General features: G+C 50.9%; 1 protein-coding gene across 1 annotated transcript in view; it reads left to right on the top strand.

Moving 5' to 3' along the window:
* The first annotated feature begins 3,818 nt into the window (after positions 1–3,818).
* CACNA2D3 (calcium voltage-gated channel auxiliary subunit alpha2delta 3) overlaps positions 3,819–21,062 on the top strand; it is a 717,352-nt gene continuing 700,108 nt past the window's right edge. The window contains exons 1-2 of the mRNA XM_036878109.2: positions 3,819–4,017; positions 4,694–4,775. Coding sequence (XP_036734004.2) covers positions 3,896–4,017; positions 4,694–4,775 — 204 coding nt within the window. The 5' untranslated portion in view covers positions 3,819–3,895. The remainder of the gene's footprint in view (positions 4,018–4,693; positions 4,776–21,062) is intronic.

Below are 21,062 nucleotides of genomic sequence, written 5' to 3'. Positions count from 1 at the left end.
AATCCCCTCAATGGAATGTTAGGCCTGCTTCACCCTAGGTCAAATAGCCTTTTGCAGACAACTGTAAAGTCACGGTTATTGCACTCATACACACACTAATGCATATAGTCACATACATGCACAAAACATCACACTGATATAGTCACATATACTCACACAATCACATGCACATACAGGCACTCACACACTCATACTGAGACATTTTCTGTACATACAAACTTACATACATACATTATAAATTTATAAATATATATGATCTTTTAACCAACCATGTACTGATAGCCAGTTGGGCTGTTTCTAGTCTTCTGCTCTTAGAGATAATTTGTTAATGAATAACCGTCTATGTACATCACTTAGTGACTGTAAGATAAATTCCCAGAAGAGGAATTGCTGGGTCAAAGATGAAAGCATTTGTCATTTCACTCCTTGGAGGCGAATCGTTTTGTATCCTTACCAACAGCATCACAGCCTTCTAGCTGGTTACTCTGAATCATCTGGAGCAGTAGATCTTCACTGAGTTAGCCCAACACCCATTTACCATCTTGATGTGGAATTCTGAGTCAATATAACCTACTCAAAGTCAGAATTAAAAAAAAATCAATATGATGCCTTATCTAGTCATATAAAAGAGAAATAAAAACAAGTAATTTATAATACAATAAGAGGTACTTCACTATGTGAAGTGCTCATTACACTGCAAGATGCAACGAAGTCATCAGGGGCTTGCGCCTGAATGCAGCCTGTGAATGCCGCACCCCAAACGGACGCTGATACAGATGTGCTCTGTCGGCAACTCATGACCTGTGAGCGCAGGTGCCTTGGAGAAGTGATATTCCAAAACAGTAAAACAGCCATCCAAAAACCTCTTGGTAAGGTTTAAGACAAAACAGATGACATCCTTTCCTGTATTTATACAGTAGTTGCATTCCTGGAAAATTCAGTGCTGATTAAAACCATGCAAAAACGCCTTTATATAAAATAGTTTTAAGTTCTAGATTCAGGTTATTATAGGTTATAGGTTCAGAGTTTTCTCCTACCTGAATGTCCAGTGGTCATTTCAAAGTCCTGTGGGACAGAGGACAATTCTTCCTTGTGTGGGACTTCCCAGTCCTCATCCACAAAATGCCAGTAGGATTCCAAGTCATTGCGACAAACAGTAAAGTCCCAAATGTTCAATATGTCTCTGGGGGCAATGTCCTCTCCTGCCCTGAGAACTGCCATTTTGGGGTCTCTTCTGGAATCTATTCCATAGCCCAGAACCAGGTGAACCTTTCTAGAACATTCACTTCTGTTCAGACTGCTGTAGCACTGCTTCATTGCTGCAGGACAAAAGCAGTGTCCTTGGTTGATGGGACAGAACATGCAGGTCTGCCAGGGAAAGGTTCATTTGCTTGGATTCAGTGGGTGTTGAAATATGGGCCTTTGGGTGAAAATGGCAAGTAGAACCCAGTGCCTAAGGCTGCACTTGGTATATGGGAAGGTGCTCCTGGTCCCTTGTCCTGATGGGGCTGCACATATCCCAGATTTTTGTGACTCCTTGGGCTCTGAATTAATATCAGTTTAAATATTTTTATTTTTGAAAGAGCAGATATTTGGTAGGACCCATCTTAAATGGATCGTCTGTCATGCTCTGTTTAAGTTACACATTCTCAAGATACCAGTGTCAGGGCTCCTCTCTAACTGCCCGGAAATGCCTATGAAGTTTACCTATTTCAGGCCGGCAGAGCATTGATGACTTCACAGAACGTGGTCAGGACCTTGGTGCCCAGGTGGTCTCAGTACAGTCCCGTCATTGAGTGGTTGTTTATATATGACTAAGCTGCATTATTTTGCTGTGCCTCAACTTCCCCACCAGTTAACAGGGATCACAGTAGTATGGATGCTACAGGTTATTTTTCTTCATACAGATTATAGTTGACCTCTTGTCCAAGTTCATAATTATGTATTTATCATTATGGCTTTTAGAGTCAATCCTGTCTCGCTGGTGTATACACTCCGTGAGGGCAGATGTCTGACTGCTCACCGCTGGGTCTCCAGCGCATCTTTCCATCCCATGACACATGCGTGACAATTATTCACTGGAGGAATGAGGGAATGCATGAGGGCTATTACATAGATACCATACAGGAACGGATTGGAGCTTACTAATTAGGGCTGGCAAGCTATCACTCCCTCACTCGCTCATGTAGAAAGAAGGATGCTGGTGTCTGACAGGAAAATTAATTTTCTCCCAGTGCCCAATTTGAGCGGCAAAGCCGTCCCGATTACTTGCCCCAGGGTCAGGGTGTGCTCGGCCCCGTGTGGAACTGCTAGCACACTTCCACTGGCGGGAGGCGTGCACAGAGCCGGCGAATTCATTATAACCGGTTAGTCATCCGTGGAGATGGTAGACGCTGCCCGTGGGCGGGACGCACCTGGCGTTTCCCGATGGGTCTGTTCCCCGCGCTGCGCCCCGGGGGTGGGAGTGCCACCGGCCCACGGGGCCCGGGGGGTCTCCCCGCACTTGGAGAAAGCACCGATGGTCCCCAGGTTAAATGGTCTCTTGAAATAAAAACCACTTAAATTCCCTTCTCCCTGTGTGGCCAACTCGGAGGTTAAGCCCAGCACCTACTGGGGTAACTTTCCCAGGGGCTGCTGGGCCGAGACCCGGCCCTGCCCCTGCCCGAGCCCACCCTCGGACCGTGCGGGGCTGCAGGCGGGTGACACGCAAGGACGCAGAGCCCCGGTGCAGAGGCTGCACTTAAGGCGACCCCAGGCGGCGAGCGCCAGGGGAGACCCCGCGGCGTCAGGACGGGCGGCTTGCCGGGGCCCCCAGGTCGCGCCCCGCCGGGGGAGGATGACTCAGCCTCCCTCGGGCCGGTGTTTCACCGCCGGCCGGCGCGAGGGCTCCGCAAAGTTCCCAGTCACGCCCCAGACCTCGCCCGGGGCTCGGCGGAGTGGCGGCGGGAGAGGCCGCGAGGGAGCCCGGTTCTGCGGGCCGAAGGCGCCCCGACTTCCCTCCGCGCCGGCCCTGCTCCAGCCCGCAGCCCGGACGCGCCGCCGCCGCGCTCGGTAGCTTTCTGCAGTGGGTGCGGGTCGGGGCGGGCAGCGGGGCACCTCCCGAGCCCAGAGGAACCTTCCATACCCGAAACCCACGGAGTCCGCCCGGCAGGGTGGGCGCGGCGCCGCCGTCGCCTCCCCTCCCGCCCTGGCCCCGCGGCCGCCGCCACTCCTGCAGTCGCGCGGAGCCGGCTGGGGCCCCGCCGGGGCGGCAGCAGCTCCGCAGCCGGCCCGGGAGCCCCGCGCTCGTGCGTCCGCGCCGCCGCGGCAGCCGTGGCCCGGGGAGCGGTGCAGGCAGCCGCGCAGCGGAGCCCTCGCCGGACCCACCCGCCGCCCCCAGCCCGGCTCCGTCCCCAGACTTCTGCCCCCTCCCCGGACACCCCTCCCTGGAAAGCCGCGCGGCGGGTGCGGGGCGCGTCGCCCCTCGGCGCCGCAGCGCTGGTCGCGGCCCCCCGACCTAGCCTGGCCCGGGGCAGAGCGGGGGCGCGGCGGCGGCCTGCGGAGTTGCGGGGAAGTCGGCGGCCGCAGTGGGCCGGGCCGTGCAGGGCGCGCCCCGCCGCGGCCAAGGACGCCGGAGTCCCCGAGCCCCGCCCGCGCGGCGCCCCCGCCGGGCTCCTCGGGCCGCCGCCGCGAGAGGCGCGCCTCCCCCCGCCCGCGCGGCGCCCCCGCCCCCTCCCGCCCTCCTCCCCGCCTCTGCCCCCGCCCCGCTCCTTTTCTGCTCCCCAAGTGAGCCCGGCGCGCGAGAGCAAGCGGGCGGGCGCAGCAGCAGAGCCCCGCGCGCTCGCCCGCCGCCCGCCCCGCGCAGCCCTCCGCCGCCTCTCCGTCGCCGCCGCCCGCGCGCCGGAGGGAGCCCAGCATGGCCGGGCCGGGCTCGCCGCGCCGCGCGCCCCGGGGGGCCCCGGCGCTCCTGGCCGCCGCGCTCCTCTACGCAGCGCTGGGGGCCGCGGTGCGCTCCGAGCAGCAGATCCCGCTCTCCGTGTAAGTGCCGGGTCCCGCGCGCCCGGGGAGGGGACCTGCCGCCCGCCACCCGCCACCCGCGGGGCCAAGTTTGGGCGCCCGCAGGTGCGGCTCGTCGGGACCTGCCGCGGACCTTGGCCTCGCCCCTCGCCCCTGCCTGCTCGGAGCGGCGTGCGGCGGCGAGGCAGGGGTGGGACCCTCTGCCCCCTCCCTCGGGCTGGCGGTGAGACCTGGAGAGGCTCCCCTCAAGTGGCAGCACCAACTTTGACGCCTGTTTACCGAATCCAACTTCCGTGGGCCGTTTATTTATCCCCCTCTTTGCTATCTTGCCATCTGACTTCTTTTTTGGGGGAGGGGGAGGGGTGGGCTTTTTCTGACCAGTGCTTGCCAGGTGATGCCCACTTGGGGTGGTCAAGTCTTCAGGCAGTTATTCAAATAAAACCCAGTGGTCTTTTTGGAGAGCCCGGGAGACTTTGCGCATTCTGAACTATGTGAGCCCCCCCTCGGGCCCCCTCCCGCGCTGAGCTCTGCAGTTCGGTGCTGGCACTTTCTGCTAAGGCGCGTTTTCTATCTCTTTCTTTCTCTCTCGGATGCTCCATCGCTCAGCTCCTTCAGCCACAGCCCCGTGTGTGCGTGTGCATGCGTGCTGACCGTGGCACGGGCGTTATATTTGTTCCTGTGCCCTTTCTCTCTGTAGGGTGAAGCTCTGGGCCTCGGCTTTTGGTGGGGAGATAAAATCCATTGCTGCTAAGTACTCCGGCTCCCAGCTTCTGCAAAAGGTAAGGTTTCTGTGGTAGCAGGAAGCGATGATTTTTTTTCCGGCACAGAAAATGGAGGCAGATTTAGTTTTCCAAACAAACGTGAACCCTGAGCAGCATCAGTTATCAGAGGTGTCTCTGATCCTCCCGTTTCTCGGCGATGTACTGTGCAGTGACTTCTCTCTACCAACCGGTTATTTTTAGATGACACTTGATTCTAAACACAAAGAAAAGCAGGATACTCACTGGCACTGTCCTGGCTGGAGCTTGGAAACAGTGTATTTGCACGGCTCTCCTCTTAGGGTCGGTGTTGCTGTTCCGTGTGAGAGCAGATGCTCTTCTGGCCAAAAGACGCTAACTCCTTCCAAGGGGTAGAATCTGTGCCTATTTTATGATGCCTTTCGCCTTGCCTGCGTTACAGGCTGGGTTCAGTGTACGAGAGGAAGAGAGAGAGAGAGACGCTGCACCATTGTTTGTCATCCCTGCAGTTGTACAATCCCATTATTCCCCAATCATCTAGACCCAGGGCCGGGATGCATTACATCATTACAGATAAGGAGAATGAATGTGGTTATCTTTCCGCTCAGCTGCACGGCTCGGTAATAACCTATGAGACTAGTGCACAAACTTAAGAAACTGGTCTGTGTCCATATAATTCTGGAAAGTAATGAGAATGGAGAATTGATTATTAGGCTTTTATCAGAAGCTGCATCAATTTTAATTCAAACAGGCAGCCCTGTGCTTAAAATTACACTGTGAGATGTGTGGTCTTTCCCCCTCCTCTCCAAGATAAAAAATAGTCTAGGGAGGAGAGATGAGAGGGTTTGTTAAAAGCCCTTCAAATTGACAGATCAACAGGATTAATCCAAGTATTCTCTCAAGGATAGAAAATAAAATTGGCCTTTAGTGGATGATACTTTGAAAATGGGTACAAACAGCTTAAATTGTTAAGTTAACTTTTAAGCATTTTAAAATGTGCTTTTTGGGCCAATGTAACATATGTGTCAGGCATGCTGCCTGGTAACCGAGTACGTATTTTATTTATGGCATTCTGCTTCAGAGAGCAGCATTTTTGGGGACATTATATGAAACAGTTTGTCACATAAAATCCAAATATCATAATGAGGCATCAGACCACAATGGAATGAAGTTATTCTGCCTTGAAATTTGCCATTAGCCATATTCTTTCAAACTGTGGAAAGACTGTTTGCTCAACTCCGTTATTTGGGGAAGGAGTTCATTGCATAATAGGCACTTGTTAAAAACTTGAGGTTACGACGTGATGTGCCTTTATGGAAGATGATAATTTACATACCTGTGATCCCCCTCTCAGTTTATAGGAATTGCCTCTCCTGCTAGTGTTCTTTTAATCTGGTCCAGTCTGTACCCTGCTTTGGCGTTTTGCCTGTATGTCAGATGTTCTCTGTGAAGAGTTCTGGACTACTGCGTTGCCTGTGTGTTCTCTTTATGCTGTTCAAGAAGAGAACATTTTGTATAACTTTAAAGAAATATTTTTCATCTGCATGTTGTAGTTTCGTTGTAGCAACTTTGAAAGGATCCCTTCAGAGCCTATGAATGTTTCTTTGGTTGTGCTTACATATCTTCTATCTCACATTTTCCTTTTCTCTGAAGTTACACACACTGCACAAAACCCCATCAGCCGTATTATTGGCTACTCTATAGTAGCAAATTGGAAATAGCTACAAGGCTTCTCTTACCTTCTCATCAACATCCTTTATGAAACTGAATTCACAAGCCTCGCTTGCTTTTGTCATGTTTGCAGCTTGACAATTGAATAATGATTTCCAGCTGTTTATGGCTTTGTTGTCATTTCTTGCTGTCGCCTGGCATTTAGTAATCTGATGCGAGGGGAAGGTGAGGTGTTGCCTGGTGCTGGGCTCCGAGGTGGGTTTCTGTTCTGGCATTCGGATGGCAGTCCTCTGCCGTGGAGTCCTGACATACCCCTGGCTTTGGCTTACTAGGCAAGGACTTCTACGCAGGGCATGCTAGAGGACTTGGGGGGCATTTTGCACTTAGCTTTTGGCCATCTTGGACCCTTGCCCCACGATATGACTGTATTTTAAAAATTAGCAGAGAACATGGATTTAGAGAGTCCAGACTGTGAATAAGAAAAGATGTGATGTGCTTGGAGTGTGGGAGGCATAACATCATTTGGAAAAGCAGAGAAACAGTGGCCTTTCTCATGCTTATTTTCAAGTTTCTGGCCATTTGCGTGAGAAATTACTCCTTTAAGTCAGAACTCTGCATCCTTCCCTCACAGCACTGCATCCTTAACAATTACCATACTCTCAAAATGAACTGGAAAATTTGGTTGAAAAATGCATTAACACTGCATTAAGGGGACTCAAAGGTGACAATGACAATCCTATGTTGTATAATAGACTGCAATTACACTTCTCAGGCATGGACATTTAAACCTGATTTTCAGTTAAGTAAGGTGTACTGAATACCACTGTAGCTTCTCTAATGGACCCTTCATGTTGTGAATTAATGTAGCATGTTCATTTTTAGAATGGGAATTTAGTAATTTTTTGCACTAAGGCGAAAACTTTACACAGGAATTATTGTGAACTGAAGTTAAATAATAATTGACTGCCTATTTTCAGGTGTTTGGAGGCTGGAAAAACTGCCGTTTTGGTAGCAGGGTTTTTATTAGGTAATAGGATTTGAAGTAGCGATATAACCACTGACTTCATCAACGTCAGTAAAAACATTTAACCACGTACCTTGTCAAAAAGGAGATATATTTCATCAGTTGTTTCTATGTAATACTATGGCTTTTACTACTTTAGCTTAAGATAATGTATTAGGTATTCACTGCCTTTTTTTTTTCTTTTTGTCTTTACTGAGCACAGAAATAGCAGTTTATTAGTTCCTTATAAAGAGGATATTTTTGATACTATAACATGCAGTAATCTGTGTTCTAGCCAAGCTGTGTTCTCAGTGCAGAATGGAAGAACGTGGGGCTTGTACGCTGGAGTGGTTAATCTCGAGAGCTTTTACAGTTGCTCTAGGATGGCGGGCGATACTGCGTGCCTGTGCACTGCCTTCCCTAGCTGGCAGATACTGCAGGGGTTTCGATTCACTTCAACTTTTAATTAGCTTTCCTTTCCAACATAGTCATGCCTGTATTCAGCTGCCTGTCTCTTTTCCCCAGGCATGTGCTTTGTTTGGTTTCTTTTGGGGAGGCATAGTTTCCTTACCCCTCTATATTCAGTGAGAAGCATTCTGGTAGGTCTGGTAACCTAAGCTATTAGGCTCATGGGCTGCACACCCCAAACATTCACAAGAAAAGGTCTGATTCTCATTCCTTCCTCCCTAGAGAGAATTTGGTAGGAGCTGGGTTTTTCATTCTCTTTAGTTCTGCATTCAGGGAATGCATGTCCGTGGGAACGAAGGGTTCCAATGATGTTTCCCAGAATTGTGATGATAAATGCACAGCAGATATACAGGTCCTGTGCTGTGTATCTCTGCCATCCACGCCAGAAGAGGATTGACATTTACCTTGAATGCCTCGTGTAGCACTTACTAAACATGTACCTCTTGAAATGCAGAACCAGGTTTCTGTACTACCAACTATTTATCGGGAGGGTGCCTTTAGTACAGAAACGTGATGTCTCTTTCCACAGGACAGAGTCAGCAATGTGAAAGGATGCTTCTTTAAGGCATTTTGATAATTATGACTTTTCATCAATGTGGAAATTGATGGACTTTTGAATGATTTAAAGTTTTCAGTTATCAGGAATTGGGTAGCCGTGCTCTGCTGCCTTTAGGAAGCTGGACTCTACAGATGGCTTCTGCAAGGGAGGTGCTAGCTAATGCGCTCAACATTTTTGTTGAATAAACACACTTATTTGTCATCTTGCAAGATTAATGCATTCATTCAGCCTATTCTGCCAATGCTTTAATTCATGGTATCACTTCAGTACTGGAGTTTTCCCCAGAAGATTATTTTTAAAAGTCTTGGAATCTCATAAATGACAGTTTTCAGTCTTTCAGGGCAGTTTATTGATCTCATTAGCCCAATCACCAGGACATTAGCAGAGCAGGGTAAACCAGTTGGAATTCAGTTCATGCATCTTACCCACACATATATTTCATTGCATTTGCAAACTTGTACACGGTCACTTGCTGACTAGATAAGTTCCTTTTGTGTGGCTTTGCTAAGTTTTTGTCTGAGCTTCTTTTGTTCATTTCTTTTTTCTTCTTTCTCCTTTTGCTCAAAATTTATTTTCTGGCAGATACACTTGTTCTTTGCTTTCTGTCTCATTAGAAACTGCTGCAGCCTGTGTTCAGATTTACAGATGCTAGTCAAAACGAAGGGAAATGCAATTAAAGTCATAGTTTTCTTTTTGGAGGAAAACTTCAGATTTTTATTCCAATGTGGTTATTAGTTTTGAGCAATTACTATAGTGATCATATATTGGTTTTGTCTTCTATTTGATTTTATCTTATTTACTCTAGTACCTGTGTATGTTTAGGCAAACACATGAGTACCAAACCACCTAATAACCATGAAATCTGATGGGCACTGGCAAGCACAATTAATGTTTCCATTTTGTAATGAAGACATAGCCATGTGTCAGGATGAACAAAAGTAAAAGAAATGTGAAACCATTACCCTAAGCACGTGTAGCCCTGCCAGGCATGCAATCATCCTGCAGTTTGAAGCGCATATACACAGAAGTGCAGATTTAGGATTTTAGCCCTTTCAGTCTTTGATTGATCCCCACTTGGTGCTTAGTGCCCCCACTTACACTGATCAATCAGTGACTTGGTGTGCTCGCCTTACTTAAAGAAGCATTTATTCTCATAGGGGGACTTTGTTTCAGGCCTGCCATCAATGCAGATTTATCATCATAAATGCCAACAAATGGGCTTTTTCTTTATCCATGATACATCCTCTGTCACCAGTGAGTGGCGTGTATTTCAGGGGGCCCCCCGTTTTTTGCAGTCACAGTGCTTGTTGAGATAGCCTCCTGAGTTGAGACCCACAATGTCTTCCCGAGAGAGAGACGCTTAGAAGATTGTGTGTTTCCTGGGTTTGGTTTGACTTAGAGATTTGCCGTGGATGAGACTGGACAAAAATGAAATAGATGTTGTAAATGCCAGTCTATGAATTACCTTATGAGGTCCTCCCCCCTATTAATGTAATTTTCATAATAGAGACATAATGGCTTACGTTTCATCTTGAGGGGCTACAGTGACTCTTCTGTGTGTTGTTTAGTGGGAGGGAAAGTTCCTCATGTCAGGCTGCTGGCAACACTGACAGGATCTTTATCAGTCCTCTTTGGTCCACTAAACAAAAGTGATCTCCTTCAAGGAGAAAAACCATGCAGAGGAAGAGGAGGGTGATCGCTATCCTTTGATTCTCCTGAGCACTGGGGACCAGCAGACTGAGGTGGTTGTTCCTGAAATGTAAAGGGGGCCTCAGTGACCCCTCTGCGACACAGTTCTCTGCCTGGGCCACAGCCCACCCTGGGTGGATTAGGCATCTGCATAGCTGGTGTTTTGTAGGGGATTTCTACGTGTGTAGCCAGCACATCTGCTTTTCACAGGAAAGTTATTTGACAAACACAACTTTGAAAAGGGTCCAGTATGTTTTCAAAAAATGGTAAACATTTCAATTACCACTAGCTTTGAACAACACTCCTTGGGTGCTGATTTCAAAGCTGTTTAAATTAGACATTAAATTTGGAAGGTGTATCAAATTTCTATGTTACATAGCTTCTCCATCACCCCAAATTAAGATTAAGAAAATAAACATCTCGGAAGTCTGACTATTCATGAGCATTTCAAGGCCATCTTAGAGAGTATTATCTCTTGACAAGAAATGGATGGCTATTTCTTTATTTTGTGCACTCCAGAGTATTTATCTTGCAGATGTTGTGAATACCAGTATCCTCCCTAAGTTCAAGGAGCCATTGCCCACGTATGTGATCTGGAGAGGCAAGGTGGGAAGGACCGTGAATGACTGTAGGTCCCCAGGACAGACTTTGGGTCACCCCTTTTGGGTACAGCACCTGCCACTCACCATTTGGGGTATGCACATGTTATTACCATTATACTTATTAAGTCTGTGCAGGCATGCGTGGTGTGCCAATAAAAATGGTCGCTGCTCATCACAGAATGTGCCAGATGCTGCCTGCTGACTGGGAGACTGTTCTCGCCCTTTTTGGCTGCTAGACAGACCGGCTTGAGGGAGCAAACCAGGGTGCGAGGACTGGACCAAGTAACCCAGTCCACAAACACGGATTTGTGTGGCATCTGAGACTTTGTAGGCATAGGAAAGCTGAGGATCTGCTGAAAACAGGAACAGCTATATAATTTGCAGGACCAGCTATATAACCTGCATTTAGCAGGGTGCAGCATGTAAGGAAAATAGGGGACCCTTTGTTAAAAATTATGAAGAATTTCAAGATGATGACCATAGAGCATTATGCAAGCCGAGGGCCCGCTGGGCCTGGGTCAGGTCCCTTCCAGACAGCCCGTCATCACTTTGGCCGCCTCTTTGCCCTGCTGGGTCACTTGTCCTCTCAGCCTCGTTTAACATTCTGGCCACGGTCAGTCTGGGAGACCTCCTTTGCTCATTATCATAATAGGTGGAGTGCTTGGCTCATTTCCAGAGCCACTCATCTCTGGAGATGTGATGGGGTTTAAGGAAAGGTCCCGGGCCTAGGGGCTGGCCTCTGCCTCCTCATCTTTGCTGTGGCATTCCTGGCGGCCTTGGGCACATTGCTCAACCTAATGGTGCAATCAGGCAGCGTTCACAGACTAGTTACTATGATACGTACTTTACATATCATCCCATTAAATTCTCCCAACATCTAATACTCAGGGGCAGCCATTTGCCCATTCACAGATTTGGAAGTTGAGGATCGCGGACATTAAACCGCCTCCCAAGGTGACTGAACTAGGTTTCCAGAGTCTGCTCACCTGGCCGCAGTGCTGTATTTCCTTGTTTTTGTATGACCTTTCCTGCCCTCAGTTCCTGTCTGAGAACCGTGTGAATCATACCTGCATTTCCCCAACTCAGTGTTTGGGAGGATTAGGTGAGATAACATCTGGGAAATTGCTTCAGCAACAATTAAAGCCTGGGGGTAACAGCTGGAAGGACACAGTGTGGAGTCAGACAGGCTTGGATTTGGGTCCCAGGTCTGCCGTTTCCTGGCTGGGTCACCTTGTAGTTTAACATTTCTGAACCTGTGCCCTCAGATGTGAGGGAGACCCATGCCTCCCACTTCATAGGCTGTGATGGGGATTACGTGAGGTAAGATATGCAGGCACTGAGCATTGTGCCCGGCGCAGAACAGCTGCTCGGCGGGAGTTTCTGAGGTCATTCCTGGTTGCAGGAGACACGTGCGAGCTCCTCAGATGCCCTCAGTGAGCACCCGTGGGGCCTGGCTCCGGCATGCACGTGGGCCCAGTCAGTGAGCAAGTGCGTGGATGGGCACTGGCACCGGGAAGGCCATTCCACCTGGCGCCTGGCCAGGCTCTTGTCCTTCAGGCAGGAGGAGGCTGAGAGCCGGCACATCCCCTTCTCCCCAAGGATTGCGAGATGCCCCGAGGAACCCCCGCACGAGGCACCAGGACTTGCAGAAGCGCCTCAGGGTCTTCCCGTCCCCGATCCCCGGCTCCCCTGCTCTGTCGGCACTAGGTCGGCCTGGGGCCCGGCCATAACCGCCCTACTGCTCGGCGTGAGATCCTAAGTCGCAGGAGAACGCGGTGCTCCCAGCAGTGTCCGCTGCCGTGGGAGCGCATCCAGCAGGCGGCTGCAGACACTCATTAATCCAGACGCCCTCAGGACAGCACTGCAGCGTCTCATGTGAGATTCTCCCTGCCAGGCCTTGGCGACGCTAGGCTTCTCCCCACGGCTTCCTGGGGGTGCGGTAGCTCACTAGGCAGGTGGTCTGTCTGCCAGTCGGGGGGCAGGGAGGGGCAGCCATTCGTGGGGACTGCCTGCCGTGAGCCACCAGCTGCAGGAGGCACTGAGGGGCCCCCTACCCCAGGCGCTGCTCATCTCCTTTTCAGCTTCCTTGGTAAGTCTGTCCTTGTGTTTTGGCCTTTGGGCGTCTGTAGTCCTCTGCTCATCTCCTTAAAGATGTTGAGTGCATGACACATGGCACTCCTCTTTGTCTTTGTGTAAACGTAGGTACCGACCCTGGAAGTGCAGGGGGGATGCTGTTGGAGATGCATAACTTTTAAACGTCGTCGGGTATGTAGAAAGCCATTACAATTACCCGTGAATGCCTATTAACAAGTGAGCAACAAGAGTAAACGTGCAGAAGCTTCGGTGGTTTCCCTTGGGTCAGAAGGTTCAGGAAAGCGCCCAAGAGCCATTTGTGTCCTGGAGTGTCACAGAACCCCAGAGTCTGTGCTGGTGGCTTCTGGAGCCCCCAGGATTGTCACCAGCTCAGGCAAGCAAGTCGCTGATTGGGGCTGGAGAGGAAGGAAGTGAACGTGGCTTTCATGAGTGTGGAGTGTGAACCCAGCTCCCCTCCTACTAAAGGACACAACTCCGTATCCAGCGAGGCCCGTGGCTCCGTGTGGAGGGGACTCTTGTCACCTGCCCACCTCTCCCAGGCAGGGCTTGCAGCTTGGGAGGTGGGGCCCCATACCACATGCTGGGGCTGGGCCTCCAGCTGGGGTTTGTTTTGATCTCCCAGCCTTTGTTTTTTCTCTGCAGCCATGCCACCTGTGTGGGCCGATCGCCCAGCGCATGGGCCTCAGCCAGGTCTGTGGGGCACAGCAGAGGGAGAAGGGAGAAGGGCTGGCAGGGTGGGTAGGGGATGCCCCCACATTGCCATCCTCAGGTGGGCTTGAAGACATGGGCTCTGCTGGCAGTGGGGGCTGACTGTGGGGCCCTCAGGCCCCCACGAGGGTAGCAAGGACTCCCCCACCTCCAGCGTGGGCCGTGCCCACCTCGGGACAAGAATGGTTCCTAAGGGGGAGTGACCAGAGCTGACGGGTGGTCCTGGTGGCAGGGGAGCAGAGGGGACGCTGGGACCTCTTTTCAGCCTGGAAGGCAGAGCTGCCGAGCAGGGGAGCAACCCTGCGGAATTCCTGAGCAGCCAGGACGCAAGGCCTTGGCTGTTCTGCCAAGACCAGGAGCATTTCCGCTTGTGTTTTCCTTGAAAAGCTGAACCCGCTCCTCGTCGGTTTGCTCAGATCCCTAAGTATGGCAGGTGCCCCGTCATTCACTTGGTGCTTGATGCATTTTCCTAAGACTTCGATGTTTTGCATTAAATGGAATGAAAGGCATCGTTGGCTTATGGAACTCCCCTGAGTCTAGACCCTCCAGTGCTGTAAACCCGACCCTGCCTTTCCTTCTCAACTTTTTGACAGCTGCTAACTCTTGACTCCCTCCCAGGAGGGAGCCACGTGTCTGGTTTAGAAGGATCCAGGCTTCTAGTAGAGTGAGCCATGCACAGCTGAAAAGGGATCTTTAGAAAGCACATGGGTTTGGAGTTGTCAATCACTAGTTTTACCTCCGTGGGCCTTGATTTGCTTATTGACAATATAGAACTAATAAGGGCACCTGTGTCGTAGGGCTGTGGGGAGGATTAGATGGTATAACACATACAAAGTAGTTTAGGACAACACGTGGCCCATGGAAGCCCTCTGTGGATAAAATGAGAGTTTCTGTGGCCAGGATCTCACCTGGCCCTGGCTGACTAGCTCCCTGCACACCTGTGGGCTGTACATGGCTGTTGACTCTATATAAAGAGCTCCACCCAGTGCTCTGGGCGCAACATGGTGGCAGGGCTGCAAGGCTGCAGGAGAGCAGAGGACAGAGGCCCAGAGGACGGCTGTGTGGGACGACTGTGCAGAGAGGCCCAGAGGCAGAGACTGGCTTGCTGCCTGCAGACTCGCTCTGAGTGAATGGGATTTAAGTGACTGACCTGCCACCTGGAAATAAAGTTGGGTATAACCCTTTAACCCCAAGAACGTTTTGCTGTCAATTTCTTTGGTCACATTGAATCCATAGTGAACTAGCCCGGGGTTGAAACCCATTGGCAAGACACCCTTCTTCTCTGGCTACCCTCTCATTTATAGTTTCCCACTTCATTACTGATGAAGAGCAAGACAGACTCATGGAATTTCACCTGCTTTGACCCCATGGTCAGGCTCATAAGACCCAGGCAGTGTCATCACACACATTTCATGCAGACCAAAGCATTTATTATATCCCCAGGGAGGTTTTTTTTGTTTTTTTGTTTTACTTTCTTTCCCAAATTCTAATGGTGCCCCTTGTGCAGGAAAGGCAGGCAGGTGTGGGGTTCAGGTTTGCTGCTCTAACGTGCTGTGATTTGCAAAGCAAAGGGAGAAAGACGCCGAGCAGGCCTTCAGCTCTTTGTACCTGCACTGTCCACAGTACCTTTTCTGTTGTGCTTTGTTGAGGCAGAGGAGGAAAATACTGTGAGAAGAACAGCCGCTGTGGGAGGCAGCCCTCCACTGGAAGAGGGGGTCTTTGGCCGCAAGTTGCGACGTTCATCCTTACTCTTAACCTCCCACCAGGTCCCCTTAGCAGTGCAATTGCTGTTCACACAGTATGACCGTGTTGCGTACAGACAGCTCGATGGGCATAGGTTTTTGCCCCACTGACATGAATGCTCGTTGTTTAGCTTCTGGGATGGTCGCGCTGAAGCTTGAAATCTTCTTTCTTCTCGGTTTTGGCCCGGGGCCCTGTCAGAACACTATGCCTTTGAACAGCAGCACAGAGAATACACTTCAAGGGACTCACTGTCAGTTCACGGAGCGTGTGTAAATATACATAAGCTGTTTCCCTTTGTCAATATAAACTGGTAAGTACTTCAAAATGCTGGGGTGTGTGGCCAAGTCTGAGCATGCCCGAACATCAGGAGTCATCTGGGCTTCCTGAAACGAGATGTAATCCTCTCAAGAAAGGGCTACAGCTCACTAATCTTTTGAAAAAAGCCAAGGATACATGTTTTTGAGAACAGGAATTTCAAAATCAGCAGAGCCACGGGTGAAATTCCTACTTAGACAGCAAGATTTTCAGTTTTTTTTTTTTGCATAGATCAAATTCCCTGTGAATGATAGGAAAAATGTATAGACTTAGAAAGAAATCAGAGGATTATTGACTTTTTTGAACTTTTAAGAGAGGCGGTTGGTCTCGGGAAGGAAGAACTGTGCAGAGGTGTGAGTGTGAATCCGAGTCAGGCTCATGCAGGTTTGAGTCCGGCGCTGCCCCCGACTAGTCCTATGGCCCCGACCAGGCAGCCTCGGACCGGCAGTGTCAGCTGTCACGTGGTCACAGGGCGTCAGGGTGCAGCCGGGAGGCTGAAATGAAATGCCTAGGAATCGGCGGCCCCTTGGACGTGCTCCGGAGGGGGGCTGCTCTTCTGTTACTATCCCCCAGTACCGGCTCCATGCACCAGGGTGCAGGGCTGCTGAGGACGGCGATCTGTCCCCTGGGGAGAGTCACTGTCAGGCCACCCGGAGGCCTTATCTGGAGCCCTGCACTAAAGCTGACCACTGGACCCCCAGAGGCTCCTTGCACTTTATTTCTATGTTGTGCTATGTGCTTTGTGTGGTGTTTCGTTTAATGTCCCACGGCCACTCCTGGGGTCAGTTCTGTCCTCATCTCCGCCTTAGGCAGAACCAAGACTGAAATTGTCACCTGGCCCAGGAATCCTCAGCTGCAAGTGGCAAAGGCAGGCCGGGGCCTGGGTCTCTGGAACCTGCTCAGGGCCCTGGGCCGGGCATCCGGGTATTTCCCAGGCGAGCACGTCCCTGGGCTGTCGTCGTCATCCGGGGGGCTCATCGGGATGGTTGGTGGAAGCATCTTCCTCGCCCTTAGTCCCTCCCAGTGCGACTCTTAGTCCTGTGTGGGTGTCTTGTCACCTGCTTTCATAATACAGAATTTTAATTTCATACGAAGGGGCAAAAACTGGAATTTGGAGAAGCCCTCAGCTTCCTGTATTTTTCCCTTTTATTACAATAAAATGATGGTGCTTGTCTTTGATTTCCTTTGAGGGTCAGCCAGCCTCTTTCCTCAAAGGTCTGACTTTTAAGGAGCCTTTCTGAGAATCCCATTGAATTTGGTTGAATTTCCCTTTGAGTGTTTCCCATTACGGTGAAGGATGATCGCTTGCAAGAGTCCGCGTGGACCCTGGGGCCCTGGTGCAGGACAGATCTGGCTTCAAAGTCCAGCCTGCCTTTTTAGTTTCACTTCCGGGCCTCAGGTGCCTCATCTGTAAAGTGGGGTCGTGGTGGGGATTAGCACTGCCTGTATGTTAACAGCCTTTGCTCTGAACTGGGTGCCTGGGAAGTGCCCAGGGAATTTCAGCTGCTCGATTTTTTGACATCCCTATTCTTTGTCTTTCCTGGATGTTCATTGGTGCTTGTTTGTTACCCCTTGGGGCGGCCACTGGATTTGTTTTGCCTGACTGACAGCTAGCTGGTAGGCCACAGCTCTGGGACCCACTAGGGTCAGTTTTATTTTGTGTGGAATGAGTGTGGCAGATCTGTCTGTGCCCCTGGCACTTCTGGGGATCTGCAGTGCCAGGAGTGCCCCCTAGCTCTGTTGCCTAGGGCGTCAAGGAGGAAGCGGACCTTCAGTTCCCCGGGAGCGTGCTTGCTCTTCCTGATGGGAGAGGGTCCCTTTGCCACTAAGTGCCGAGCTGTCTTTGGGGTGGTCTCCAGGAGTTGTTTGTGGGATGCCTGAGCACACGAGAAACAAAGGAGGTAGTGAGAAGAGGCTCTTCCGGGCGCTCACACGTCGGGGACAGGGATAAGGACGGCTGAGCACAGGTCAAGGACTAGGGCCTTCACATCCTTTTCCCACTTACTCTGCAATGCAGGGGATTAGGAGCCCCCAGTGGCGGGCGTGGGTGCCAAAAAAAGTGGGGGACTGCCTCCCGGCTACAGTAAGCCGTCTCTGAAGCCCCGCAGGTGGGTCCCCGGCGCACCACCCTTTCGGTGCCGGCAGAGGCTGCCAGACCTCCAAGCCTGCTGGTCCTCAGTTCTCCCAGCCTTCGGCCCTGGGGAGTATCCCAGCAGCATCCTGAAAAGATGAGCTGGACGAGCTGCGCTGAGGGGTCCTGGCACCTCCACAGTGCCAAGCAAAGCAGCCGCCGTGGGAGCCCCGCAGTGCCGGGCGGGTGCACGCGGAGCACCAAGCGAGACTGATGGGGCCGCCGCCGCCACCATCAACCTGGGGGAGGCAACTCGGCAACGGCAATTAGGAAGCTGCTGCGGCTAATTCCACGAAGTGCTTGAGCGCCACATTCCCGGTGACATCAGGGAGAAGTGCGAATTTTAATTTCTGTCCCTTTCACCTTCTCTGAGGCCATGCCTGCCTCAAGATGCTGCACGGTGTCTGCTGAGCAGGATTTCACCTCAGTGCAGCTTCCTTTCATTTCACACTTGTTTGTCTATTGTTTCCCTTTCTGGGGTTGGGTTTCTGAGCCTGTGCATTGCAGGCAGGGGCGAGCTGCTGCTGCATGTGCTGCATGTACCTGCCGCAACCACAGAGCAGCGCTACCCGGTCCTGGGTAACCCCGTGGCCGCACCTTCCACTGGCTGTTTCCAGCACCTTTGCATAGGAGGAAACCTTTCAGGGGTTATTTGCATTTGCATTATTGTCCCGCAGGTGCAATTGTCTGCTCCCTTCTCCAGGCCTGGCCCACAGATATGCTGAGTGCCTGCACCAAACATAGCCCCTGAGATGAGGGGGAGCAGCTGGCTGGGAAGTAGGGATTAAATTATATGGATTTAGTTGGGGGTACTTCTGCCAAAAGGCATTGAGCTCCAGCCCCCATTTCCCCAGAATCAGGTCCAGCAGAGTACTGTATTTTGAGGTTTCAGAGGAGTCTCAAGCCCAGCTTTCCCCCGGGGACATTACTCTATGGAGGATGCGAGGCTTTCTGGGTGATTTTTGCTCTATGCAGCACTCCATGTCACAGCACACCTGGCATTTGCTGCGTGGCCCCGCAGTGCCCAGAGTCTTATGCCCACTCTGCCTTCTTGCTGAGCCTGACTACTCCGAAGGTAATGAGAGCCCCTCCGGGCTGCAGCAGGTCTCAGGAACCACCCCTTGCAGCTGTGGGTGCTCAGGGTCCGTTGCAAGCCCCAGCTGTTACTGTGAACCAGGAACGGGCCAGGCCTGGAGCTCTGGCATTTTCTCTCCCAGCCCCAGGCCCATGTGTGATCAGGGCACTGAGGCCACGAAAGGAAGGAGACTCCCTGTCCCACAGCTGGCTTCCTGGAGGACTGAGAGAGGCAGCCTCAAGTCCCATGTCCCTCTGCCCCCTGTCCCATGCCTTTCAAAGCTGCCCTGCTGGACTCACCATGCAAAAACACTTTTGCAGACTTTCCTCAGATTAATCTGAACTTAAGCCTGAATTACACCTAGAGAAAATGTTACCCTGATGTTTCTCTTTTTGAGCCAAAATATTTTGTCCCAGTATGTTATCGGGGAGTATTCTCCTTTGGCACATGGTCTCCGTAAGTGAAGCCAACAGGAGACCAGAATTCGTCAAGTGTTTATTCAGAGCTGATAAACCCATCTGGAAACCTGAGGCTCAGCCTTCTCCTTTTCTACAGTGGAGGTTCAAATGAAATGCTTCATTTGTGGTATAATATCATTGTTTGGGAAAATCTTTCGCTGTTTAAGCAGACTTCCAAGACATATTGGTTTTGACCAAATGCTGGAATTGTTTTCTTCCCTCACGCCCACCCTTCCTACTTGAGCAAACTCTCAGAGAATACTCAGTGAGGTGTAGGGCTGTGTTGGTTACCCAGGTCCCTTTGCTGCTGTGGCCGCCTTTCACATGCTCACCCCGAAAGCCTCAGTGACAGCACACTGCTCACATTCCCCCGCACATCGGGCTGTGTCACGCCTCCGTGCCTCAGCTGATGCCACTGTGGCCGTCTATACCACTGACCCCATTGTCCTTGTCTGGCTGCTAAGGGCTCCAGGGGGTGTCAGACTTTAGCATGCAGAAATATCACTGGGGGAGCTGTTAAAATGCATTCTTCCAGGGTTCTGCCCCAAGAGATTTGGACTCAGTTTAGCCCTGGGGATTTGCATGTTAACAAATGTCTGAAGTAACTCTGATGTTGGTGGTCCAGATAGCATGCTCGGAGAAGTGCTCTATGTATCCCACCTCTGGGAAGACTTCTGGTTTCCCCAAAAAAAAGACCCAGTCATTTGCTCTCTTTCCTGCTGAGAGGAAACATGCATAACTTCCCTCTGTGCTCTGCGTAAGTATCTGTGTGCAGGAAGTCTGCGCTGACCTGGGCCACAGGCTCTGGCTGTTCAGCCCCTGAACCCGGCCTGAAGGTGGCACTGGGTGCAGCCTCACGGTGCAGTAGGCAGGGTGTGGGTGCGGACTTTCTCTGCAGTAGGCATGGGGGCTTTGGAACAAGTCAGGCATTTTATCTTTTAAGTCAGGAGCTACCCAGGAGCACATCTGACTGTGGAAGCTGTTCATTTAGAAATCCCTCAGTGGAGTTGAAGCGGCCATTTTTCAATTTGTAAGATGGAGAAAAATTTGTTGACCTGTCACCGATGGCTTTCTTCTTACCAAATAGGTTACTGGGACCTGTGGTTACCAGCGCTTTAACAGAAAGTTGTTTGGTGAACATCAATATGAAAGACACCATCTGCTTCCCATAAAAGGCTGCTCCTAATCTCCCCGGTACAAGAGTTGCTCCCCAGGGGCCTGTTGGGCACAAAACTGCATTTTTTCCCAAGTCAGTGGCTTTCAAACTTTTTTTTGACTCTGGCCCACAGTAAGAACACATGGTTCAGTGCATCCCAGTGCACACGACTTCACATGTCAAACACTGGTTTCATGAAACATTACTTAGCCTTATTCTCTGCAGTGCAATCTGGAAAATTCTATTCAACTGGATTCTGTTCTACTCTCTTTTGCTCATTTTAGAAGGCTGACTGTGACAATTAAGTTGATTTCACAACCTAATAAATGTGTTAAGGATAAAACAGTGTTCTAAATGTTATGGGGTAAAGCACAGGCTAGTGTAGCTTTATTCTGGGAGGTACAACACTGACCTTCGAGACTGAGGCTGTGTTTTCCCCAATCACCCTGATAGATGGTGAGCCTTGACGCTTCTCAGCCAGACTCAATGATAAGCTCCCTGTATAAATTTCATTCCCCCTTCTCAGCATCCCATGAGATTGGTACTCTGACGGCCCCATTTTCCAGATTAGGACACTTACATTCAGGGAGGTGATGTGACTTATCCAAGGTCACATAGCTTGTAGGTGGTGGCTTTGGTTCTGAACTCAGGACCATC

The sequence above is a fragment of the Manis pentadactyla genome, chromosome 1 (genome assembly GCF_030020395.1).
Source record: "Manis pentadactyla isolate mManPen7 chromosome 1, mManPen7.hap1, whole genome shotgun sequence".
Lineage (NCBI taxonomy): Eukaryota > Metazoa > Chordata > Mammalia > Pholidota > Manidae > Manis > Manis pentadactyla.
Note: the sequence above shows the minus strand (reverse complement) of the source record. Positions and strands in the feature narration are given on the sequence as shown.